At 36.4% G+C, this 27627-nt stretch overlaps 1 protein-coding gene and 1 non-coding gene across 9 annotated transcripts in view; one reads left to right on the forward strand and one right to left on the reverse strand.

Moving 5' to 3' along the window:
• The window catches only part of STAG1 (STAG1 cohesin complex component), a 453259-nt gene that overhangs the window by 251842 nt on the left and 173790 nt on the right, over nucleotides 1-27627 (reverse strand). For all 8 annotated transcript variants that reach the window (XM_059162692.1, XM_059162694.1, XM_059162691.1 and 5 more), the window contains one exon: nucleotides 1027-1123. In XM_059162692.1, coding sequence (XP_059018675.1) covers nucleotides 1027-1123 — 97 coding nt within the window. The remainder of the gene's footprint in view (nucleotides 1-1026; nucleotides 1124-27627) is intronic.
• On the forward strand, nucleotides 5756-5858 carry LOC131826238 (U6 spliceosomal RNA). Its single transcript, XR_009351490.1, has one exon. It is a non-coding gene; the product is annotated as a U6 spliceosomal RNA (small nuclear RNA).

Here is a 27627-nt window from a genome sequence, read left to right on the forward strand (position 1 = left end):
AAACTTACATCACCCCTTTAATCTCAGTTTCATTATCTATAAAAATCGTAACTGCCTGATCTGACTATTAACTAATATATTAAATGAGCAAATTCTTGTAAAACACAAAGCCAAATAATGACATAATATTGTCATTAAATTGTAACCAGTGTTATTACTCTTAAGAAGGCACTATTGGTATATTTCCCTCTCTGCTCCTTGTAATAAAACCTCCTTTGAAAACTACACAGACTCTAATACTGCAGAGACTGTCTTGAGTATACTCTGGAAGAGTGCTTAGTTACAGGATAGGTGTTCTGTAAATATTTGATAAACTACTTGTGTCAATACTGTGAGTGACAAACAGAAGTAAAAAAGCCTTCAAGATATCAACTGTATTAGTGACCTTATTAAGATCACTGTACTTTCCATGCTGAAAAGCAAAGAATGCTAATTTACCAGCTGATTTCCCCCATGTAACACATTATAATCTGTTAAGATTTATCTATTCCCGAGAAGAAAAATATCTATCAATATGATAAAAATAAAATTACATTTCATTTTAAAAAACTGTCTACAGATTTCCAATGGATGAATAACTTAAGAAACCTGATTCTGGTACTTATGTTACTTAAAGCAAATTATTAAGCTTCAAGTACTTTATCTATACATTGAGGACCAAAATATTGACAAGGATATAAAGTAATGAATGTTAGCAACTAGCAAAATTCCTAATGTGGAGCATAAGTACAAATAAGATCAGTAAATATTAATTATAAAAGCTTGTAACTAAAAAGTCAGTTCACAAATTGAAACAAATTTTAGATTTCCTTTAAATTTTCATAAGTTTTTATATCTCTTGTTATTTCATAGCAAAACTGAACAAAAATAAGATGAAATATCCTTAAATAAGAATAATTTTTCTTATCAGAAAAAGATCAGGTCACAGTTACAGGATGGATTATATATAACTAAAGAAAGATGAAGTAAATTTAACACTGTTGGACTGACAGACTCAATGTAATTATTTATCCCAACATTATGTACCTCGACATCCTGAACACTGGATAAAAAAGTTGATTAAATCCAGAAGTGCGATGTCCCTGTCTTGTTTATATGATTCAATCCAGTCATCCACCACGGACTGTAGAAAAAAAATATATAAAAATGAAAACTTCAAAATAATTGATATTACAGCAAATAAATTTTTTTAAAAGTTTGTGATTTTTATCTGTGTGTGTCTACTTAATCACTTCTCTGTAGCCAAATAAAACTAAAGATTCCTTTATTTTTAAAGGTAATTAAAATATGAGTTACTAGGTTTCAAAAATTTGTTTAGACCACAATATAAATATAATAAGTCTAATAATTACTAAGCAACTAGAGACACCAATATTCAAACCACACTGTGAAAATAACACAAAAGCTAACCTAATTACACTTATACATAGATAGAAATTTTCTAAGTATCAAAAAAACCTATTTAATTAGTACTGCATAAAAAGAATACACACCATATATAACCAAATTAATTTTTGTCTGGAATGCAAGAATGAGTCAGTATTAGGAAATCAAATAATTCAATTTATGAAGTAAAGGAGAGAAATTAAATGATCATATTACTAGATTTCAAAATGGTTTCTGATAAAATTATGCAGCCAAGCTTAGTAAACAACTCCTAGAAAAACTAGTTAGATGAAATTAATATACAAACAAGGTAAAGACAAAGATTAAGATATATTTGTTGAAATGCTCAAGACATTTCAACTCAAAGAGGAACAAGGCAAGGATGTTTTAAGATTTTAGTTAGAACAAAAATTAGTAAAATGGTAATAAAGAAAATTCTCCCTTTCCAACAGTTGAAAAAAATACCTAACAGTCTCTACTAAAATGACTCAAAAGATTTACAATGGAAAAAAAAATCTGATAAGACAGGTGACAAAAGATAAATGTACAAAACAACTTTCAGATATTAGCAATATGTAAGAAATATAAATGGATGAGCAGTCTGTTCACAACTACAATTATCTAGGAATAAATTCAAGAAAGGTATAAATGTTATTGCAGAAAATAATGGAAACTCAAAGGATATGGGAAACCACCTAAGTAAGTTTCATATATGGAGTTAAAAAAATAAAAGCCTTATAGGTCTATCAATAAAGTTTTCCTAAACTGTTAGGCAAATTTATACTGATTCCATATAGCATACTTGTAGGCAATACCGTTTGAGATTTCCTTTGGTGGGTGTAGGGTATCAGAGAAAATGTATGACAGTAATTTTTAAACACTCTTAAATTTTTACTTCTATATGGACATACAATTATATACAGTAAGATGTATGAAACTTCAGTTGCACCTTGATGAAATTTTACAAATACATACACCTGTGTAATCCTAACCATCATGAAAATATAAGACACTTCCAAAATGGAAATGGCTCCCTGATGCTCCCATCCAGTTAAAAAAAACATTCCCAGCTCAAAGGGTTTAACTACTATTCCCCAACAGTGGACATGTTTTTGAAATTCATATAGTTAGTCTCATTTTTTATGTTTGATTTATTTTAATCAAAGCTGTATCAGTTGTTATGTATATTAGTACTTATTTTGCATTGCTGGGTAGTGTCTGATTGTATTAACATACCATAATTTACTATCCATTTTACTATTTAAGGACACACTACTGTTTCCATTTTAAGGCTATCATGAATAAAATTGCCATAAACATGATTGCACGTATTTTGATGGGCATAAACTTTGTAGCAAACTTATTAACACATAGGATACATGTGTATAGATCGTTGGTAGATAATGCCATGCGATTTTCCAAAACAAGTGTACTAAGTTATACTTCCATCAGCAATTTATGAGATCTATCAATGTATAAGACTGGGTGTTCCACATCCTCACCAATAATATGTGTCATCAATACTATTAATTTAACCACTATGTTTGAGCATATGCCTTCTTTAATGATTTCTTACTACTGAGGAACAAGCACATTTCCTTTTTCCATGTGAAAGAGAGGACTTTTTAAAATTGCTAATCTATACAACACTCTGTTTCTCTGTCTCATCACATTAGTGTCTGGAAGGTTTTACTTTAAAAGTAAACAGAAAATCAGAGAAAATATTACAGCTCTAGAAGAGGATACAAAGAAAAAAAGGATACCATGAAATCTGTTCATGGTTCAGCTCTGCTGAATAATGTGTCAAGGACACATTGGCTAATAATGGTGGTGAGGATATAGAATGGATAAAGCAGGTCAAGTGATTTTAAGACTCACCACCCAAGCAGAAATGCTTTTTGACCAAGATAAGGAATTATGGCACAAAGCTAAAGAGGAAGCCATTTCTCCACTTCTACATGAGGCCCATAATTGTGAAAACACTCTGAAGATGGTGAACACATTTTAATTACCAAAGTGACAGTATGAATGTATAATCCTACCAGTTATATGTGAGGAGTCCAAAAACATTCTGAATAAAACTAGTAAACAGGGACTTAATGTCCTAAAGTATTTAAAGTACTAAAATTAAACACAAAGATATTAAAAACAATATAGACAGCATGTAATACAGGACTAGAAAATAGAGTGCAGAAATAAATCCAGGTATATACAGAACTTAAAGCTGTGACAAAAGAGATGCTTCAATTTTTGAGGAAAAGGAGTGGTTAATTTAATAAATGATTCTGGTATAATTGGTTATGCTTCTGAAACGAAAGATTTTTTTTTTAATGAAAGGAAAGATTTTAAAAGTTATCAGAAAGGGGTAAAAGCCAAACAATCTTAAGAACTAAACTCCAGAGAGTTAAATCCTTCTTGAATTGGCAGACATTGGTGGTTGTCAGAGGCAATGCCAAGTATGGGCATAGGTTGATAGATTACATAGCATTTCATAATATATAAGGCCTTGGCTTGGTCCAGGGGCCAGAATAAAACAGAAAACTACATAAGACACATCAAAATTAAATTGTGGGGAATCTTCACTAGAGAAAATATTTTTAAGTAGCCATACGGTACATACAGGGGACAATAGGCTAAGAAATATGGCACACATCTCATCAAAAAGAATAAAAGCCAAGGGATAATGGAAAGACATATTTAAGTACTGAAAGAAAAAAAAAAGCCCATCATTTGGTGAAAAAACCCAGCTTCCCTGTGATCCCACAAAGATCAATAACTGGACAGCAGTCCACAAACAACCTCAGGAGACATCTAGAGTCCATTTAGAACGTTTAAACAAGAAAAGTGAGGAATCATCACACAAGAAGGAAGGCAACTTCATTTTGCATGCATAATCCCATCACCCAAACTAACACCCCTTCACAGTGCTCAGAAGGAACTTCCTAGCTAAAAAGAGGAGAGGAAGAGTGTGGTGAGCATCCAGCTCCCCCAGCCTTGCAGGGCAGTGTGCAGAAGTCTAGCATTGGTTTCACCCCTAGATCAGCAACCCATGGATGTATTGAGCTTGCTAGGAATAAAGAATAAAAGCAAAACCTATTTATAGCAGACAAGCACCAAGAGCAATCACGGTTCACAGAGATCTACTCTGCAGACAAACTCCGCATATTTTATTACCGACAAAGCCAAATGTTGGCACAGTCACTGTGGACTCCCGTGGATCTTGACAGATTTCTCCCCACAGATATTTCTGTTAGCCGAAATCAGCTACCTGAGTCTCTCCCGGAAACTTTCCCCGCCACCACCAGATCTGCCCCATAGCCATGCAGGATCTTTATGGCTGCAGAAGTGTAAGATGCCAGTCACCTGAGTCCCTCTGCAGTCCCATGGGAGCCAAGGAACCACATAAGCAGCCAACTTGAGCATCTACAGCTAGATGAGTATGACACCAGCCTAGTGCCACTTCCCATTGCTCAGCGCTGTTCCCACATGCAGAGGTAGCCTCTCTAGCTATGTACCACTGGCCTAACACTCATCACTGGTCTCCACTGCAGCATGAATGCACAAGGCTAGAGAAATATGCAGCCACTGGTGAGTGTACCAAAAGCCAAGAAACCCTTTAGCTACTGGTAGGCTCAGATCACACCCTGCCTTCTGTCACTGTCTGGTACCATGTTCCCACAACCCCTCTCCCCCAGCCCAAGTCCCATCCATGGCCTCCCACAGCGTGAGTGCCTGGAAGGAGTATGCAACCACAGGAGACCACACTGCCAGCCAGGGCCTCTACAGCTACCAGTGAGTGCATATTTGGCTCTAGCCCTTGCGACCTGCACTGATACTTATTACTATAACTGTGTCTGAGGCAAGTCTCTTCCACTGCATAGACAACTGCAGCTACCCACCACAGCTGAGTGTGTGCACACCACTAGCTCTAGCCACGATCACTGCCTGCCTAAGTCCCTAGATACCAAACCTGAAGGTGTTATTTAGAACCCAAACAGCCCCTGCAGCCAGTACAGATCTTCCGCAGTTCCCCCTAAAATCTACCCAGTTGTCAATGCAGTAGAACATGGTGGCCTGAACCAAAAAGACATCATGCCTTCCTGGACCCAGTGCCATCACATGCCACATTTCTCACCCTACACCAGCAGACCAAGGTCACTGCATGATTAAGTGTGCCCTCATACACAGGTAAAAGGCTCCTCTTATGGAAGAGGTAACTGCTTCCTCATGCACAGACACGAAAACAAACAGCTTCAGGATTATAAAGAATCAAGGATGTATGTCTCCACAAAAGGAATGCAGTATACCTCCAGTAAATGGCCCAAAGAAATCCAGAAATTGTTGGACAAAGAATTCAAAATAGTTTTTTGTGCTTGCTTCTGTAGCACATATACTAAACTGAAATGATACAGAGATTACCATGGTCTTTATGCGAGGATGGCATGCAAACTCATTAAGCATTCCATATTAAAAAAAAAAAAAAAATTGGGCGCCTGGGTGGCTCGGTGGGTTAGGCCGCTGCCTTCGGCTCAGGTCATGATCTCAGGATCCTGGGATGGAGTCCCACATCGGGCTCTCTGCTCAGCAGGGAGCCTGCTTCCTCCTCTCTCTCTCTCTGCCTGCCTCTCCGCCTACTTGTGATCTATCTCTGTAAAATAAATAAATAAAATCTTAAAAAAAAAAAATTATACACCTAGTCAGAGAGCTATAAGACAACAAAGATAAAAAAGATATCAGAAAAACTATATAATAACAAAATTAGAAGTTTAACAAAAAAAAAAGAAAACAAGGAACAACAGAAATTTTGGAACTAAAGAATACAATGATTATAATCAAAGAATTAAATAAGAGTTTCAACAATGAACTTGAACTGAAGAGAGAATCAGTAAGCTAGAACACAGATCAAACAAAGTATCTAAACATAGCAGCAAAATGAAGAGTGAGAAGGAATGAAGACAGCATATGGGCTTTGTGGCATGCTGAGAAATAACATATACATCACTGAAGTCCCAAAGGGAAAAGGAGAAGAAAATGTAGAAAGCTTATTTTAAAAAATAATGGATCAAATTATTTTATTTCTCTTTTGATTTCCTTTGACACACTGTTCAATAGCATGTTTTAGCTCCACAAATGTATGGATTTTCAGTTTTCTTCATGTAATTAATTTCTAGTTTCATACTATTGTGGACATAAATTAAATATGCTTGATATGAATTTAATCATCATTAAGATTTGTTTTCTGGCCTAGCATATGATCTATCTTGGAAAATAGTTCCATGTGAACTTGAGAAAAATGTATATTCTGTTCTTTTGGATGGAATATCCTGTAAATATCTGTTAGGACTATTAATTTGGCCTAAACTGTCATTTAAGGTTTCCTTACTCTGTATAAATGATCTACGAATTGATATAAATGGCATATTAATGGCATGTTAAAGTCCCCCACAATTACTGGAATGCTGTACATTTCTCCCTTGAGATCTATTAATATTTTCTTTACATATTTAGGTGCTCCTATGTTGGGTGTATAAATATTTACAAATGCTACATTACCTTATTGGATTGACCCCTTTATCATTATGTAACATGATGATCTATTATCTCATATTACAATCCTCGTTTTTAAAATCTACTTTGGTTGGTATAAACAGAGCTAATCCAGCTTTCTTACAATTTCATTTGCATGGGATACCTTTCTCCATCTCTTTGATTTAAGGCCATGAGAGTTCTTATATCTAAGGAGAGTCTCACACCATGTAGATGATCTTCTTTTTGTTATCCATTCAGTCACTTCACTGTCTTCTGATTTGCAAATTTAGTCCATCTACATTTAAAGTAATTAATGATAAGTATGTACTTAATGACATTTTGTTAATTATCTCCTCCTTATATCTTTGTAGTTCTTCTCTATTATTTTCTTCTTAGCTTAAAAAACAGGAAAATGAAAATTTAACATACTAAAATTTATGGGGTGGGACAAAAGCAATTCTAAGAGGGAAGCTCACAATGATAAATGATTCCATAAAGAAACAATAAAAACCTCAACCTCAAATAAATAACCTAACTATATACCTAAAGGAACTAGGGGAAAAAAATAAATAAAGCCGAAAGAAGGAAATAATAAAGATGAGAGTAGAAATAAGTGAAATAGAAACTAAAGATAACAGAAAAGATTAATGAAACTAAGAGCTGCTTCTCCTAAAAATTAAGCAAAACTGACAAACCTCAGAACTCGTCTAGAAGAAAGACAATTCAAAATCAGATATAAAAGATGTTATGACTGCTACCACAGAAGTAGAAATGATCATAATACCATGAATAACCATATGCTAAGAAAATGGACAACTTAGAAAAAATGGATAAATTCTTAGCAAATAAACCTGCCAAGACCAAACCATTATCTAACCGAAAACCTGAACACATACTAGTAAGGCGGCTAAGTAAGTTATGAAAAGCCTCCTAACAAACAACAGTACACAAGTCAGCTTCACTGATGAATTCTACCAAACATTCAAATTAGGATTAATACAAATCCCTTCTAACAGAAGAGAAGGGAACTTTACCAAATTCACTCTGAGGCAAGCATTACCGTGATACCAAAACAAGATAAAGATACCATGCAGACAGGAGAAAATGGAAAGATAAATTCAAAATGCAAAAATAAAGAAACTATCAATCAAGAATACTTCACCTAGTAATGCTGTCCTTCAAAACTAAAGTGAAATAAAGACCTTCGCTAAACAAAAGTTGAGGGACTTCATCACCACAAACCTGCATTACAAGAAATGCTGAAAAGAGATTTAAGCAGAAATAAAAGGACACTGTTCGTAACATGAAAACATGACAAAATACAGAACACCTGGGTGGCTGTTGGTTAAGAATCTGCCTTTGAGGGGCGCCTAGGTGGCTCAAGGGGGAAGCCTCTGCCTTCAGCTCAGGCCATGATCCCAGGTTCCTGGGATGGAAGCCCGTAAGGGACTCTCTGCTCAGCGGGGAGCCTGCTTCCCCCCTCTGCCTTCTTGTGATCTCTGCCTGTCAAATAAATAAATAAAATCTTAAAAAAAAAAAAAAAATCGGGCTTTGGCTTAGGTCATGAGCCTGAAGTCCCAGGATTGAGCCCTACATCAGGCTCCCTCCTCAATGAGGAGTCTGCATCACCCTCTCCTCCTCCCCCAACTGGATTCTCTCTCTCCAATAAATAAAATCTTTAAAAAAAAAAAAATGACAATACAGGACCACACTATAAATGTAAACACACAGTCAGACTCTGAATCCCTAGTATTATAATATGGTAGTGTGTTAATTACTTTAGTATAAAGGACAAAACCATTAAAATATTAAACATTAAAACTATTACTTTAACTTCAATAAATACACAGTATAAAAAATGTAAATGTGACATCAGACACATAAACATCAGACTGAGGGGAATCTTGTAGAGATAACTGCATGCTCATGTTCACTGCATCATTTTTCACAAAGGCCAAAATATGAAAACAACCTAAGTGCAAATCAACAGATGAATGAATGAGGAAAATGCAGTATCTATACACTGGAATACTTTTCAGCCAACACAAAGAAGGAAATCCTGTCATTGTGACAACTGGATGAACCTTCCAGTTGTAATGATAAGTGAAATAAGTCAGACAGAGAAAAAAAATATACTGCATGATTTCACTTCTACAGGGAATTTTTTTTAAAAAGCCAAATCCAGAGAAACAGACATAGAGTGGTAGTTACCAGGGACTGGGAGATAGGGGAAATGGGAAGCAATCAGTCAAAGGATATAAACTTCAAATTATAAGATTAAAAAGTTCTGGGGGCAATGTACAGAATGAGGGTTATAGCTAATCAGACTGTATTCTATAATCTTAAATGTCTCACCACGAAAAAAAACAAAAACAAAACAAAAAAAAGCACCAAATAGAAATAATACAAGGGGATGGGTTGTTATTAGCTAATGCTATAATGGTAATCATTTTGCAACATACAAATATATGAAACCAAAGTTATACACTTTAAATGTACAAAAAAAAAAAAAAGGCAAGATAAAACCTTTTCAGACTAAGAAAACTAAAACAAAAGGAAGGAAATGGACTAACATTCCTCTTCAAAGAAAAAGATCATTCAGATTGGATGAAAGAACCCAATCACAAGATATCTACAAGAGACACACTTTATATACAGAATGACCTTAAATAGGTTCTACTGAAAGAATGAAAAAATATGTATCATGCAAACTTTAAGTATAATAAAGCTGTTATGACTATATTTATATCAGACAAAAGAAAAAATTAAAACAAGGAGTTTTACAAATATTAAAAGAATGAATTTATAATAATAAAGGGGTAAATTCACCATAAAGATACACATTATGAAGAAAACACATTATCAAAAGCTATGGAATACAGCTAAAATAGTGTTTAGAGAAAAATATATAGCTTTAAATATTTATGAAAGAAAGGTCTAATTCAATGATTTAAATGTCCACCTTAAGAAACTATATTACAGAGAGAAGAGACAAGATGGCAGAGAAGTAGCAGCCTGAGATGATATCAGGACGGAGGAGTCCAGCTAGATAATTATCAAACCATTCCGAACACCTACAAACCCCACAGGACATCAAAGAGAAGAAGAGGAGCAATTCTAAGAACAGAAAATCGACCACTTTCTGCAAGGTAGAATGTGCAGAGAAGCAAATCCGAAGGGACGGGAATATAGACTGCGGGGGGAGGGGCTGGCTCACAGTGGGAGGGGCCGGCTCCTGGCATGCAGTGGAGCAGCCAGCACAAAATCTGAACTTTCAGAAGTCTGCTCCACTGAGGGACATAGCGCCAGAGGCTAAGCACGAATGGAGCCCTCAAGGGGACAGGGTGCCTCAGGTCTCCAGGAGGGTCGCTGAAGGATCAGGGCTGTAGTGTAGTGTAGCAGAACTTGCAGCTTTAGAGAGGGGAAGCCAACAACAAAGACGGAGCCGAGGAGTGTGCTCTCAGCTTGGGGTTACATTAAACTATAATCCATGGAACAGGTGGACCACTATCCTTTGAGCAGGGACCCCACAAGTAGCAGGTATGGGGAGATTCACCTTCCTTCTCTGAAGGCAGGAATCTGCTGGGTTTGGAGACTCCAAACGGGGATGTGCACCAGAGACAGAAACACGTGGGACCGGGTGAGCCGACAATACAGCCGGGGACCGGGGATACAGGAGAGATTAACCGCTTTTCACTAAGAATGCACTGATAAGTGGGGCCCCAGCTCTTGGCTCCTCCGAGTAGAGAATGGGAGGCCACCATTTTCATTTCATTTCCCTCCTACAAAGCTTTACGGAAACTGTTCAAGGAACAAAAATTCCCAAGAGAAAACCCGAGAAGATTACATAGCCCCTGGCAAGGGTGGTGCAATACCGCCTCCCCCCAAAACGTTTGAGAATCACTGCAACAGGCCCCTTCCACAGAAGACCAGCAAGATCCAGCCAAGACCATGCTCAATGATCAAGAAGAACATCGGAATTCCAGAAGAGGAGAAAGAAAAGCATGGAATTCATGATGTTCTCCCCATGATACTTTAGTCTTACAAAGTTAATTGTTTTATTTTTTTCTTATTAAATTTTTTTACCTTTTCCTCTTTCAGTGTTTTTGATAATAGTTTTCAAAAAAATATATTTTAAAAATTCATGATGACAGTCATATTTTATCTTCATAGTATCTAGCTTTATTTTTTGTATATATATAGGGTTTTTCCTTATAAAAAAATTCAGGTATGCAATTTCTTTCAACAGATTAAAATATACCCTATTATCCAGCACAGGGATTTGTTCTAGTCTCCAGCCTAATCAAATTCCTCCACGTTCTTTTTCTTTCTTTTTCCAACCAACATATCAATTGCTTTTTTAGATTTTTTTAAAAAGTTTTCATCTTTACAGTCATATTCCATCCCTTCATCATGTTTACTCTTATTTTGGTGTACATATAAGTTTTCCTTTCCTTAAGAGTTTGGGAGGCAGTTTCTTCTAAGACAACAAAATACACCCGACATCAAGTGTGTGGAACTGTTCTATTCACCAGTCTAAGACATACATATTTTTTTTTCCTTTTTACCCCTTTCTTTCTGCCCTGCAATTTGGGGTAGCTTCTGATTTGGTTAACATACATTGTTCTGGGGTCTTTGACACCGTTTTAGTATTTTATTCTCTCATTCAACTATTCTTATCTGAATAAAATGGTGGAAAACCTCACCACAAAAAAAAAAGAACGAGAGGCAGTACTGACAGGTAGGGACCTAATCAATACGGACACTGGTAATATGTCAGATCTAGTGTTCAGAGTAACAATGCTCAAGGTGTTAGATGGACTGGAAAAAGGCATGAAAGATTATTAGAGAAACCCTGTCTGGAGAAACAAAAGCCCTTCTTGAAGAAATAAAAGAACTAAAATCCAACCAAGCTGAAGTAAAAAAAAAAGCTATTAATGAGATGCAATAAAAACTGGAGGCTCTTACAGCTAGGATAAATGAGGCAGAAGAGGGAAGTAGGGATACAGAAGAGCAAATGATGGAGAATAAAGAAGCTGAGCAAAAGAGAGACAAACAACTACTGGACCACGAGGGGAGAATATCCAGAGATAAGTGATACCATAAGACAAAACAGTATTAGAATAACAGGATTCCTGAAGAAGGGGGGGAGGGGTGCAGAAGGTATACTGGAGCGAATTATAGTGGAGAATTTCCCTAATATGGAAAAGGAACATCAAAATCCAGGGGGTGCAGAGAACCGCCCCTCAAAATTAGTAAAAATAGGTCCATACCCCATCATCTAACAGTAAAACTTACAAGTCTCAGTGACAAAGAGAGAATCCAGAAAGCAGCTCAGGACAAGAAGTCTATAACATACAATGGCAGAAATATTAGATTGGCAGCAGACCTATCCACAGAGACCTGGCAGGCCAGAAAGGACTGGCATGATATATTCAGAGGAATAACGAGAAAAATATCCAGCCAAGGATACTATATCCAGGAAGGCTGTCACTGAAATTGAAGAGATAAAAAGCTTCCAGGACAAACAAAAATTAAGAAAATTTGCAAACATCAAACCAGCCATACAGAAAATATTGAAAGGGGTCCTCTAAGCAAAGAAAGAGCCTAAAAGTAACAGACCAAAAAGGAATGGAGACAATATACAGTAACGGTCACCTTACAGGCAATACAATGGCACTAAATTCACATCCCTCAATAGTTACCCTGAATGTGAATGGGATAAATGCCCCAATCAAAAGACACAGGGTATCAGAATGTATTAAAAAAACAAGACTCATCCATATGCTGTCTACGAGAAACTCATTTTAGACCCAAGGACACCTCCATCTGAAAGTGCGGGGATAGAAAATAATTTACCATGCTAATGGACAACAAAAGAAAGCTGGGGTGGCAATCCTAATATCAGATAAATTACATGTTAAGCCAAAGACTGTAACAAGAGATGAGGAAGGACACCCTATCATACTTAAAGGGTCTGTTCAACAAGAAGATGTAACAGTTTTAAATGTCTATGCCCCTAACCTGGGAGTGGCCAATTATATAAACCAATTAATAACAAAATCAAAGAAACACATTGACAATAATACACTAACAGTAGGGGACTTTAACACCTCCCTCACAGAAACAGACAGATCATCTAAGCAAAAAAGATCAACAAGGAAATAAAGGCTTTAAATGACACACTGGACTACACGGACATCACAGAGATATTCAGAACACTCCATCCAAAAGCAACAGAATACACATTCTTCTCTAGTGCACATGGGACACGCTTCAGAATAGATCACACCCTGGCTCACAAAATCACGTCTTAACCAGTACCAAAGATGGGATCGTTCCCTGAATATTTTCAGACCACAATGTTCTAGCTCTGAAGCGAGAACTCAATCACAAGAGGAAGGCTGGAAAGAACACAAATACACGGAGGCTAAAGAGCATCCTACTGAGGAATGAATGGGTCAACCAGGAAATTAAAGAACTGAAAAAATTCAGGAAAGAAATGAAAATGAAAACACAACTGTTCAAAATCTTTGGGACACAGCAAAGGCAGTCCTGAGGAAAGTATATAGCGATACAAGCCTTTCTCAAGAAACAAGAAAGCTCTCAAGTACACAACCTAACCCTACACCTAAAGGAGCTGGAGAAAGAACAGTGAAGAAAGCCTAAACCCAGCAGGGGAAGAGAAATAGTCAAGTCAGAACAAAAATCAATGGAACAGAAACCAAAGAACAGTAGAACAAATCAATGACACTAGGAGCTGGTTCTCTCAAAGAATTAGTAAGATTGATAACACACCCCTGGCCAGACTTCTGCAAAAGCAAAGAGAAAGGACCCAAATTAATAAAATCATGAATGAAAGAGGAGAGATCACAACCAACACCAAAGAAATACAAACAATTTTAAGAACGTACTATGAGCAACTATACGCCAGCAAATCTGACAATCTGGAAGAAATGGGTGCATTCCTAGAGACGTATAAACTAACAAAACTGAACCAGGAAGACAAAGAAAACCTGAACAGACCCATAACCAGTACAGAAATTGAAGCAGTCATCAAAAATCTCCCAACAAACAAGAGCCCAGGGCCAGACGGCTTCCCGGGGGAATGGTACCAAGCATTTAAAGAAGAACTAATAATACCTGTTCTCCTAAACTGTTCCAAAAAATGGAAATGGAAGGAAGACTTCCAAACTCGTTCTATGAAGCCAGCACTACCTTGATCCCAAAACCAGACAAAGACCCCACCGAAAAAGAGAATTACAGACCAATATCCTTGATGAACACGGATGCAAAAATTCTCATCAAAATACCAGCCAACAGGCTCCAACAGTACATTAAAAGGATTATTCACCCCGACCAAGTGGGATTTATTCCAGGGCTGCAAGGCTGGTTCAACATCCACAAGTCAATCAATGTGATACAGTACATTAATAAAAGAAAGAACAAGAACTGTATGATACTCTCAACAGATGCTGAAAAAGCATTTGACAAAGTACAGCATCCCTTCTTGATCAAAACTCTTCAAAGTGTAGGGACAGAGGATACATATCTCAATATCCTCAAAGCCATCTAGGCAAAACCCACGTCAAATATCATTCTCAATGGCGAAAACTGAGAGCTTTTCCCCTAAGGTCAGGAACACGGCAGGAATGTCCACTATCACCACTGCTATTCAACACAGTACTAGAAATCCCAGCCTCAGCAATCAGACAACAAAAAGAAATAAAAGGCGTCTGAATACGCAAGGAAGAAGGCAAACTCTCACTCTTTGCAAACGATACAAGACTTTATGCAGAAAACCCAAAATACTCCACGCCAAAAATGCCAGAACTCATACAGGAATTCACTTACACGTCAGGATATAAAATCAATGCCCAGAAACCAGTTGCATTTCTATACACAAACAACAAGAGAGAAGAAAGAGAAATTAAGCAGTCGATCCCATTTACAATCGCACCCAAAACCATAAGATACCTAGGAATAAACCTAACCAAAGAGGCAAACACTCTGCACTCAGAAAACTATAAAGTACGCATGAAAGAAATGGAGGAAGACACAAAGAAATGGAAAAACGCTCCATGCTCATGAGTTGGAAGAACAAATACTGTGAAAATGTCTATGCTACCTAAAGCAATCTACATGTTTAATGCAATCCCTATCAGAATACCATCCATTTTTTCCAAAGAAAAGGAACAAATAACCCTAAAATTTATATGGAACCAGAAAAGGCCCTGAACAGCCAGAGCAATGTTGACAAAGAAAGCCAAAGTTGGTGGCAACACAATTCCAGACTCCAAGCTCTATTACAAAGCTGTCTTCATCAAGACAGTATGGTACTGGCACAGAAACAGACACATAGATCAATGGAACAGAACAGAGAGCCCAGAAATAGACCCTCAACTCTATGGCGAAATAATCTTTGACAAAGCAGGAAATGGAAATGGAAAAAAGACAGTCTCTTCAACAAGAGGAAATCACAGAAATACATAGCAGATTTTTGTAATTCAGACTTGGTAGTCACACATTATCACTTTTGGTAATACTCCATTGGCAAGAACTTGTTAAGCAGCCACATCTCAGTGCAAGGGGACTGGAGACACAATCTCCAGTATCCTCCTTAAACTTTCTCTGCTATGAAAAGGAAAAAATAAATTTTGGTAAGTGGCCAGTCATGTCTGCCAAAAGCTGCCCCTCTGGCTTAAACTATTTATATGCAGGCTTCTTCCCTCAGAGAAAATACTCACCTGCATGAATATTATTAGTACTGTTTACTGGAGCAAAAAAGTTAAGCAATCTAAATGTCTGCAAGGAAATGTTTCACTAAATTATGGTGTGTGTGTGTGTGTGTGTGTGTGTGTATACACACACACACAAAATATAGCTATTAATACAAATGAGCTGTATGTTAACACTAATGATAGAAAGGCTGTTTATGACATACTAAGTAAAAAAAAATAGGTATATGATTCTAAATTTAAAATAAATAATATCATATACACATACATATATATATATAACATGGAAAAAGGTTTGAAAACTTCAAACTGTGACACTGATAGGCTTGTCCTCAATTCATCTCAAAACATTTAAATATAAGAGTTCACTAGGAAAAAACCGCTAAGAACTTAGACACAAATCCTCAACAAGAAAACCATATGCAGCATTTGAATCAGTTTACAGTAAAAGGAGCAAAATCATTGCATTTGCTGTAATGATTTCATCATATTCTAAGAGAGGAGAGTATAATGAAGAATTTGAGGTATTTAGAAAAATAACATTTTAAAAATTGGGAAAGAAAAACTAAAACAAAACCAAAAAAGGGTTCAAAGAGAAAACACAAATAGTCAATGTTGTAGTTAAAAATGAGTTTTAAATCTTCTAAGCTTTCTGTAAGCTAAACTTATAAGAAAGGTCAATCAACTCAATCTGGATCTCTGTACAGTACACTGAGTGCACATTCTTCAAATTCTAGTAGATAAATATTCCTCTTTCAGCAGGCCATTTGATTAGACCTTGGTTAAGCAGACAAGGACACAGAGAATTAGTATTCTATAGTACTGCTTAAGATTAGATTCATTTGCTTCAGAAGACGACAAGCAGATGGCAAAAATAACACACTACATTATAAACTAAAGACCCTACACAGAAATCTTAAATGAAGATTTAAGAAATCTTAAATGAAGATCTCCCTCTTCCAAACGGAGAATGACTATATAATAATTAATATTTAGATGATTTTTCCATGTAGCTCTTAGCAATATCATATACAGGTTTTCGGTGAATGTAAATGTAAGTAACTATACAGGCAGACTAAGAGTTCTTTATTACACCATGAGACTAGACTGTTACTTAACCCTCAGGTATAAGCTAAAATGTTCTTGGGTTTTCAGAGCTCTCCAAATACTTTATTTTTTAAACTTCAAGAGTAAAAAAACAGATTGATCCTACACATGTTATTTCTTTGACTGCTACTCCTATTCTTATTATATTAACTAACTGCAGTTTCTGGCCAATGTGATCCCATCACTGCTCTTTTATACAATATAATTGCATAAATACAAATTCATTTTTAAGCTCAGATAAATGGTATGGCCCTTCAATGATAGGCCAGATTTTATTCCATAGTTAGGAGTGGAATCACAGATTATAGAATCCTTCAATGCCATTTTTCAGACAAATAAAGTCCCAAACACAGCATATTTCATAATTTCACTGAATATTCATCTTAGTTTTCTCTTGTGTTTTGTAGTAACTGCTTTTGAAACAGAACGATAATACCGACAAGTATATAAGCCTGAATACTCTAAAAATGATGTCTAAATAAAATGGTATAGAAAAATTAAAATGACACTTTAAATAGCATTCTTCTTAATGTCAAGCTTTTATAATATTTCTTTCTGGTTCGTAACATGTCTTTGCACTTGTGATATTTATCTTGCAGAGGTTCTCATGTGAGGAATTTTGCAGATGACAACCTGAATATGAATTTCTGATATACTGTTCCTCACATTTCCATTCAGGACAAAACAACTGCTAGGGCAAGCAAGGTAGCAAAGCCTGCAGGATACAAGCAAGGCTATGGATTCTTGCAGGGGTTGTCAGAGAAAGAAAGAGCACAAAATTAAGTACTTTTCTGAGCTAAGCATGAGATGGGTGGATACCAACAAAAATCCCGCCCAAAAAACAAAAGCCTACAAAGAATGCTGCTGTTTCTTCCTTCAAAATCTGGAGCCTTCAGAGATCACTTTATCTTCTTTAGGATAGTAGAAGACCTGAGATATGTGGTCCTAGAAAGGTGTGCTATAAATTCATGGCCTCAGAGGAACTGCAGGGGACCACTAGGGTAAGCTGAGTTCCCTCCTATTCCTAAGGCTGGAAAAGTACCATCCAATTAACACAATTGTTAGTTATGTGATACTCACAGGAATGGAGACCATAACACCTATTATACATGAATTTGTGCCAAAGGAGGGATCCTAATAATTTGACTTGACCATCCAAATTGAAGAGCGCCTTAAGAAGTCAAAGCAAAATAATATGCCTAAAAGACTCACTCATCAGGCCAAGATGGGTATATTTGAAGCAGATGGGAAATTTAAAGAATGGAAAGGACATTCTCAAAAGTTAAAAAAATAAAAAATAAAAAACTTTCAAATTTAAATACCTATTGGTTCAATGAAAGAATAATCACTATGGAAAATGAATTTAATGTCCCGGAAGTTTAGTAGGGGGGGGGGTCTCAAGATAAAAGAAAAATATACAAACAATTCATAAGGAAAGGGGTAAAATTCTTGGCAGATGTTATTTAGGAGATATAACATATACAAGTGTTTGACAAGGAATGAAAAGAAACACAATTAAGTTGATCATTTTAAGAGGTACCTGATCAATAAAAGATTTGAGTCTGAAACATAAACATGGCTTATCTAGTTCCTGCCAGAATGGGAAAATGACACAAATAAGCATAGCCAGGTAAAATTCATGAATTCCAAGGAAAAGAGAAAATCTCATCAATTTCGGGACCCAATTAAACACAACATATACAAAGTCTACTTCCACATACAAAGCATCCATCTGCATTCAATGCCTCTCTCTTAAGATAAGCAAATAGCTGCAAACACCAGAAATCTGAGGAAAACCTCTGCATAGCAATTACCAATTTATTGTGCCTCAGCACCAGTATCTGCTCTATAATAATGGACTAGACTTTACAACCACTTCTCCTTCAAAGTAAATACTATGCTAGGTTTTATTAGCAAAGGGCTCTGAAAAGATACTCAAGGAGGAAGGGGGACTTCTCTTCCTGGTTTTGATACGTTAGAGTTTTGTTTTTTTACTCTTGCCACATAATCCACCAGAGGTGGTCTAGCTCATCCTCACGCTAAGAGTGTGCAGTTCTTTGGTATTCTTGTGCCCAGCCAGGGACTGATTACCCTCTTTATGCAGCCCTCCTAACACAGACACTGGCATGCTCCAAGTCACATCTGGCAGCAGTGCCTCATCTTCCACTGTAATACAGTCTACCACAGCAACACGACTCTATCTCAGAATGTAGTTTCCTGCTACCTAGCAAATGTGAACCAGCTCTGGCTAAGGCAATCCAGAGAACCTCTCTGTCACTTAACAGGCTGCAAACCCACCTTCTCCAATAAGGCCCAAACCCAGGTCTCAGGAAGAGAACCGGTTCATCCAAGTCCTTCTTCCCTTGAGAAATGTCTTTGAACCCGAGAGTCTCATTTACATCTACTTTACATCTTTATAATTATTCCTTTACCATAATTTATCAACTACATATAATTTTACCAATTCAAATAACTGTGTGGTTTCTGACTCTGGGTTAAATCCAGATTGGTTTGGAACTGGCCCCACTAGTAGTTAAAGAAGATAAACCAGTGAAGATTAGATTTGGGGATTGGTTTGATAATGCTTTGGGGATTAAGCACAGGGCTAAGCTCCTTTACAAGGAAAAGGCATACTAGTAATCTATGGCATGCAGTAGTTTCAGAAAACCAATCAAGCTATCACCTGTGGTACACTGCGATGAAGCAACAACTCAAATGTATCTTTGAAAGTTTAAGGGGCTGCTGTATTTGCCATTATGGCAGTAATGATAACTGTAAGAAGAGTGGTATAAGACAGATCCTTTAGTGCATACTTGAGCCCTTAGAAAATTACAAACTCAGTCCACAATGAGAGAACCAGAGAGCTTCCAGGATTCCCCAAGAAGAATTCTCTTCTTTCTTGTAGATGTGGGGCTGGCACTGCTGAAATTCAAGGCAAAAATCTAATTGGATAGGTTTCTGAATTACAACAACAGTTTAATTCAGTCAGTTTCATCAAGTTTCTCATTTCAAAATTAGGACCTAGATCAGGAAAAGAATGGGATCCTAAAACTGGGAATAGAGATACCTGGTTTGTCCTACATGAAATTTAATAATTTTGAACCTGTCCCCATTCCCCCCCTCTGTAAACCCCACTCGTAGCTGGGAGCCTCCAATACCAGTGAAAGTAGCTTGCTTTCCAGTGTCTGAGAACACGAGCCTTCTCTGGCTTGAAAATTCTCTGATAATCTCATGGGGGCAGATACCTTCAAGGGGAATTCTCATTAAGATCCATAGCCATCCTATGACCTCTAGATCCATAACTAGGGTAAAATCTCAATATACTCCAGGAAGACAAGTATACACAATGACCCAGCAGGAAAAAGCTTAAATACCCAACAGAAACTCAAGGGCCACATGTGAGAGTGGGTTCTAGAAGCAACTGACCAAGGGGAATGAAATATAATGCTACGTCAGACCAAACTAATGGGTAGGAGCACACTTAACTATAGACTCCAGATTTAACATATTAGTTCATGTAGCTAGAAATGAGTGTAATACGTGATCTGGTTTGTGAGCTAAAAATTGCCTTTAAAGGTTGAGATGAACAAGCTTCCCTGACATTGATATGGAGGGAGTAAAGAATCCAGTGATTTAGGAATATGGAACTGGATTTATCATGTAAGAATTTCATGCCCCTACTCCTCCTCAACTGTGTTCTACAAGAGGGTCCAGAAAGCAATGAGAACCATACTGGTAAAGGTAGAATCTACATCCTTATAAAGGTCTATGATTAGTCTCCCCCGTAAGCCAGGTGTGAGTACCTCCCAGGTTTCAAGGGAGATAATAGCATCCAAGGTAACAGCCCAAGTGGCCACACCTAATAAAAGATGAGGTGGGAACATTATGTGTTAAGGGCAGTAAGGATGTACTGGTAATCAGAATGGCTTGCCCTACAGAGATCTTTGGCAATAGGTAATGATTAGAGTATCCCCGGGAACAAAACAGGTCAAAGCCTACCATAATACTGCGTGATTTATGTAACAGAAAAAAATCTAGATCTGGCAGCCAGAAGTCTAACTTGTATCAACCAACAAGGTAGAGAGTTAAAGTGTTCGCTAGTTGAAAATCCTGAGTTAGTTCACAGACTCAGAGAACATTAAAGGGCATGGAGACCGGGTACGTCCCGTGAAGAAACACCTTGCGTAACTATTACAAGCACACACCATACATTCTTTAATCCTTCCTCAGAGATTTGCGGCTATTAATTGGAGGTATGATGTGCTGTGAAAAGGAATTATCTAGACATTTCATATATAAATAGACACTGTCTCTGAACTGACCTTAATTTCTAGGGATCCAAAATGTTACTGTGGTCCACCAGTTAAATTAGGGACTTACAGTAGTCAGGTGATACATGGGGTTGTAAATCAAGTCTAACTGATAGTGAACATAAGCAGACCAGGGACCCACTCTGTGGTTATTTCCTTGGTTCCTATATATACACTTGGGAAAGACATACTTGGCAACTGGTAGAACCCCATTAGGATTTTCTGACACATGAGGTAAGGGGCATAATGGTAGGAATGTCTAAAGTTCATGGAATTTCCTCTCCTTAGCAAAACTGTAAACTAGAAACAATGTTATATCTCTGAAGTAGGTGCAGAGTTTAATCAGACTTCAAAAAACAGGTGGTGAAAACTACTATATCCCCAATAAATACACCAGTGTGGCCTACAAAAAAACTAGAAAACTACTATGGATTATCATAAACTTAATCAGGTGTGACTTTCACTTTTTTTTTTTTTTAAGATTTTTATTTATTTATTTGATAGACAGAGATCACAAGTAGGCAGAGAGGCAGGCAGAGAGAGGGGGGGAAGCAGTCTCCCCACTGAGCAGAGAGCCCGATGTGTGGCTCGATCCCAGGACCCTGAGATCATAACCTGAGCTGAAGGCAGAGGCTTAAACCACTGAGCCACCCAGGCGCCCCTGGTGACTTTCACTTTAACTGCAATTCGTAACACTTGATATGCAGCTACTAACCATGCTAATGCTTTTTTCTCAAATAAAAAGGACCTCTCAAAGTAAGCTGTTATTGTGTATAAAGTATAAGGATCACAAATAAGGATAACTTCCCACTGTTGCTTCGGCACTATGTTAATGCTCCTGCACTATGTTAATGCTCCTGCTCCCTGCCATAATGTAGTTGTCTTGGCCATCTATTATCACACAATTTCTGAACGTCAGGAGTCCAAACACAGCTCACCTAAATCTGTTCAGGGTATCACAGGCCTGCAATCAAGGTATTTACTGCTCTATATTCTTATTTGGAGGCTCAAAGGGAGAAGAATCCACTTCCAAGCTAACTTATATTGTTGGAAGAATTTATTTCCTTGTGACTGGCTATAGAACGGAGGGCCCTCACCTCCTGCTAGTAAGTGGCTGAAGACAACTTTCCAATCCACAAAGATATGAAAAGTTCCTTGCCCCACAGGCTTCCCCAACATCACTTATTTTTTGTCTAACCAACAAGAAAAAACCTTAAAGCAAGTATGCTAGCGAGACAGCATCTTACATAACATAACATAATCACAAAAGAGCCCTATAGCATCATGGCTATAACTGATGATTAGAAGCAAGCCACAGTCTCACTCAAAGGAAGGGGTCAAGAGCATGAATACCAGGAAGTAGCAGTCATTAGGGGCCACACTTGAAGTCTGTCCACCACAAAAATCCAGACATCTTCAACATCTCTACATTCCAGAAAACATGATCCTTCTCCACTATTTTGATGACATGCCCAGGACCACTGAATGGGCAGATACTTACTTTACTTTAGTAAAGTACTTACTTTAGTGAGATAGCCACTGGACCCCCGATTTTTAGGGGGTTATCTCTCAACCTCTACTTTGCATATATCTTAATAAAGCTTTAAATGTATCTGCTACTTCCTGATCATCCTACTGAATTAGCACAATGCTGTCAGAAATAAAATTATGTAAATACCAGAAGAAAACAATGAAAAGAAATGAAAAATTTAAGAAGCAGGATTGGGGGTGGGCAAGAAAAGGGAGGGGGCCTCTATTGTGGTCACTGTACCATTTTGCTTTTTAAAAAAAATCATGTGCATGTATTGTTTAGATAAAAATAAAATATGGTTTATAAAAAGAAGAAAATAAAGATGTAGATCAAAAGATAAACAGAAATAGAAATGCTGAAGTGGCAATATTAACATCAAATTGACACGAAAGACAAGCACTAAATAGGAAATAAATATTTATAATAGTAAAAGGCTAAGTATTCATGGTATTTAAGCAAGTAAATATTGGACCTAGGATGTAATGCTACGTGAAATAAAATAAATATTAAATATTTACTTTAAGTCTGCTTTTATGGATTTAGAATTCTCAACTCCAACAGGATTTCATCTACATTTTTTTCTAATTGTTTTATTATTACTACTTAATACTTTACTATGTCTAGATGTTGGGGTACAGTATGATGTAACTTTTTTTTCAAGTTGTTAATCAGTTGTCAATTGTGAATAGAAAGAGGCAGAATATAATTTTTAACATTAATTATTATATATACTTGGGTCTGCTTTTGTTCAACTGATCCATCTGCCAGTAGATGAACCAATGACATATTCTGTATTATGAACCAATGACATATTTCTATACAGAAAATTAACATTTTCTGTAGCTTTATGATACAGTCTACCAATTAGTAAAGTGAGCCCCTCATGACTCATTTTCAGGATTTTCTTCCCTAATTAAATCTGTACTTCTCTTCACTTCAGGAATACCAAAAACAATCCTAAAACTTTTATTGTTTCTACATTATATACATAAATAAATTTTAAAAGACTTTTAAAGGAAATGTAAATGGACAATAAATATTTCAGAAAAAATGTAACCTGAGTTACTCCTAATCAGGGAAATAAATTCCCGAGAATTCAAAATGCCACCATTTTTGTCTATCAATATGACAAATTTTAAAAGCTTAAAAATTATTAAGTCTTAGTGTTACCAGGTCTTTGGAAAATACATAAGTTCTTTTCTTTTTAATTCAAGTAAAATTAACAAAGTATTTTATTAGTTTCAGGTGTAAAATATAATGGTTCAACAATTTTATATGTTTCTCAATGCTCATCAAGGTAAGTGTACATTTAATCCCCTGAATCGATTTCACATCACTGATGCAACTTAACTCCCCTGTGGCAACCACTGGTTTACTCTCTGTTTTTGAGTCTTTTTAAATTCTATTTCTTTACCATTCTTTGTTAACTTGTTTTATTTTATAAATACTACACAAGTGAAATCATACAGTATTTGTTTTTCTCTGTATTTCACATGCATTACATCCTAGGTCCATCCATGTTGTTACAAATGGCAAGATCTTCCTCTTCTTTACCGCTGGGTAACATTGCATGTGTTCATGTCTCTCTGTGTGTGTGCACCACATCTTCAACCATTCATCTATCAATGGACACTAAGATTGCTTCCATATTGTGGCTACTGTAAATGATGCTGCAATAAACCTAGGGATGTATGTATCCTGTCAAATTAGTGTTTTCATTTTCTTTGGGCAAATACACAGAAGTGGAATTACTGGATCAAATGGTAGTTCTATTTTTAGTTTTTTGAGGAAACTCCGTAATGTTTTCCACAGTGGCTACACCAACTATATTCCCACCAACAGTGCATGGGGGTTCCATTTTGTCCACATCCTTGCCAAAACTTGTTTTTTCTTGTACTTTTTGTTTAAGCCATTTTGACAGGCATAAAATAGTATCTCATTGTGGTTTTTATTTGCAGTGCCCTGATAACTAGTGATGTTGAATATCTATCTTCTCATATTTCTTTTGGCTGGCTGTACATCTTTTTTTTGAAAAATGTCTATTCAGGTCATCTGCTCATTTTTGATTGGATTATTTGTTCTTTTGGAGTGCAGGTGAATATATTTTTTTACATATTTTAGATACTAACCCCTAGTTAAGACCTATCATATCTGAGTATCTTCTCCCATTCAGGAGGTTTTTTTATTCTATTGATGGTTTCCTCTGCTGTGCAAGCACTTTTTATTTCTATGTAGTCCCAACAATTTAGTTTTGCTTTTGTTACTCTTGCCAGAGTAGACATATCTAATGTGTTTCTATAGCCAAGGTCAAAGAATTTACTGCCTACGTTTTCTTCTAGGAATCTTATAGTTTTAGGTCTCACATTTAGGTCTTTAGTCCATTTTGAGTTTATTTATGTGTATGATGTATGAGAGTGGTCCAGTTTCATTCTTTTGTATGTAGCTGCCCACTTTTCCCACCACGATCTGTTAAAAAGAATTTTTTGCCCCTCTGTACATTCTTTCCTCGTTTGTCATAAGTTAACTGACCATATAAACATGTGTTTATTTCTAGACTCTATTTTGCTCCACTGGTCTGTGCATCTATTTTTTTTTTGCCAGTACCATACTGCATCAATTACTACAGCTTTATAATATACCCTGAAAACGGGAATTTTGATACCTCTGGCTTTGTTCTTCCTTTTCAACATTACTATGTTGGGTCTTCTGTAGTTGCATACAAACTTCAGGATTATTTGTTCCAGTTTTCTGGAAAATGTTGCTGGTATTTTGATGGGAACTGCATTAAATCTGAAAATTGCTTTGCATAGTATGGACATTTTAACAATTAGTTTCTCCAATCCACTATCCTTCCAAGTGTTTGTTACCTTCAGTCTCTTTCATCAATATTAAATAGTTTTCTGAGTATAGGTCTGTCACCTCCTGGTTAATTTTATTCCATGGTATTTCATTCTTTGTGGTTCAACTGTAAATGGGACTGTTTTCATAATTTCTCTTTCTACTATGTCATTACTAAAGATATGCAACAAATTTCTGCATACTAATTTTTTATTCAAGGACTTCACTGAGTTCACGTATCCGTTCTGGTAGTTTTGGGTGGTCTTTAGGGTTTTCTATATATAGAATCACGTCATCTGCAAATACTGAAAGTTTGATTTCTTTATGAATATAGATACCTTTTATTTCTTTTTCTTGACTGATTGCTCTGGCTAGGACTTCCAGTATAAAAGTGGAGAGAGTGGAATGAAAGTGGTGAGACTGGACATTCTTGTCTTGTTTATCATAAAGGCAAGGGCCTCAGTTTTCACCACTATTATGTTAGTTATGGGTTATTCATACATGGCTTTATTTTGTTAAAATATGTTCCCTCTAAACCTACATTTCTTAGGGTTTTTATCATGACTGAATATTGTACTTAGTCAAATGCTTTTTTGGCATTTGTAGAGATGATATGGTTTTTATCCTTTTTGTTATTAAAGCAATGTATCACATTCATTGGATTGTGAATACTGAGTCACTCTGCATCATGGGAATAAATCCCACTTGATAATGGTGAATGAATTTTTTAATATATTATTAGACTTGTCTTGTTAATATTTTGTTGAGGATTTCTGCATTTATGTTCATCAGAAATACGTGAATACAATGTTCCCCCACTTTTTTTTGTAGTATCTTTACCTGATTTGGGAATCAGAGTAATGCTAGTTTCACAGAATGAATTTGGGAGCTTTTTTTCTAATCTATTTTTTTGGAATGGTTTGAGAAGTATAGTTATTAACTCTTCTTTGAATGTCTGGTAGAATTCGCCTGAAAAACTATCTGGTCCTGGACTTTTTATTAGTGGTGGGAGTTATTTTCTGTTTGTTTGTTTCTTTCTTTATTTATCACTGATTCAATTTTATCACTGACAATCAATCTGTTCACATTTTCTTATTTCTTCCAGATTCAGTTTTCAAGGTTTAATGTTTCAAGGAATTTCTCCATTTCTTCTATGTTGTCAAATTTGTTGGCATTACAAAATAGATATTTTCAAGGGATGAGTTCAGATAGTGGAAGAAGAGTAGGCAAACCTCATTTCATCTGGTCCCCAGAATTCAGCTAAATAATTATCAAATTATTCTGAATACCTATGAAATTAACCAGAGATCTAAGAATAGGATGAATTGCTGTGGTTGTGGAAGACACAAGAAGACATTAGAGAATCACTTAATGGAGAAATAAAAGAACTAAAATCTAATTAGGCTGCACTAAAAAGGGCTGTTACTGAAACGCAATAGAAAAATGGAGGCCCTAATGCTAGGATAAATGAGGCAAAAGAGTGAGTCAGTTATACAGGAGACAAAATAATGGAGAATACGGAAGCTGAGAAAAAGAGATAAACAACTACTGGATCATAAAGGAAGGATTCAAGAGATGAGCAATATGATAAAGCAAAACATTATTAGAATAACTGGATCCCAGAGTAAGAGGAAGGAGAAAAAGGGACAGAAGGTTTATTTGAAAAAATTAGACCCGAAACTTCCCAAACTTTCCTAATTTGGGGAAGAAAAAAAGGCACACAAGTTCAGGGGATGAAGAGAACACCGCTCAAAATCAATAAAAATCGGTCTACAACTTAACATATAGTGAAGTTTGCAAATTTCATCAAGAAAAAATCCTGAAAGCAGCTCAGGACAAGAGGTCCTTAACCTATAAGGATAGAAACATAAGGCTGGCGAGAGACCTGTCCACAAAGACCTGGCAGGCCAGAAAGGACTGGCATGAAATATTCAATGTGTTAAATGAGAAAAATATTCAGCCAAAAATACTTCACCCAGCAGGGCTGTCATTAAGAATAAAATCAGAGATAAAGAGATTCTAGGACAAACAGAGACTAAAAGAATTTATGATCACTAAACCAGCCTTGCATGAAATTAATTAAAGGGGATCCTTTGAGCAAAGAGAACCTAAAAGTAAGACCAGAAAAGGAACAGAGACAACCTATAGAAACAGTGACATTATAGGTAACAAAATTTAGGTATAGCTA

Source organism: Mustela lutreola, chromosome 2 (genome assembly GCF_030435805.1).
Source record: "Mustela lutreola isolate mMusLut2 chromosome 2, mMusLut2.pri, whole genome shotgun sequence".
In the NCBI taxonomy this organism is placed as follows: domain Eukaryota; kingdom Metazoa; phylum Chordata; class Mammalia; order Carnivora; family Mustelidae; genus Mustela; species Mustela lutreola.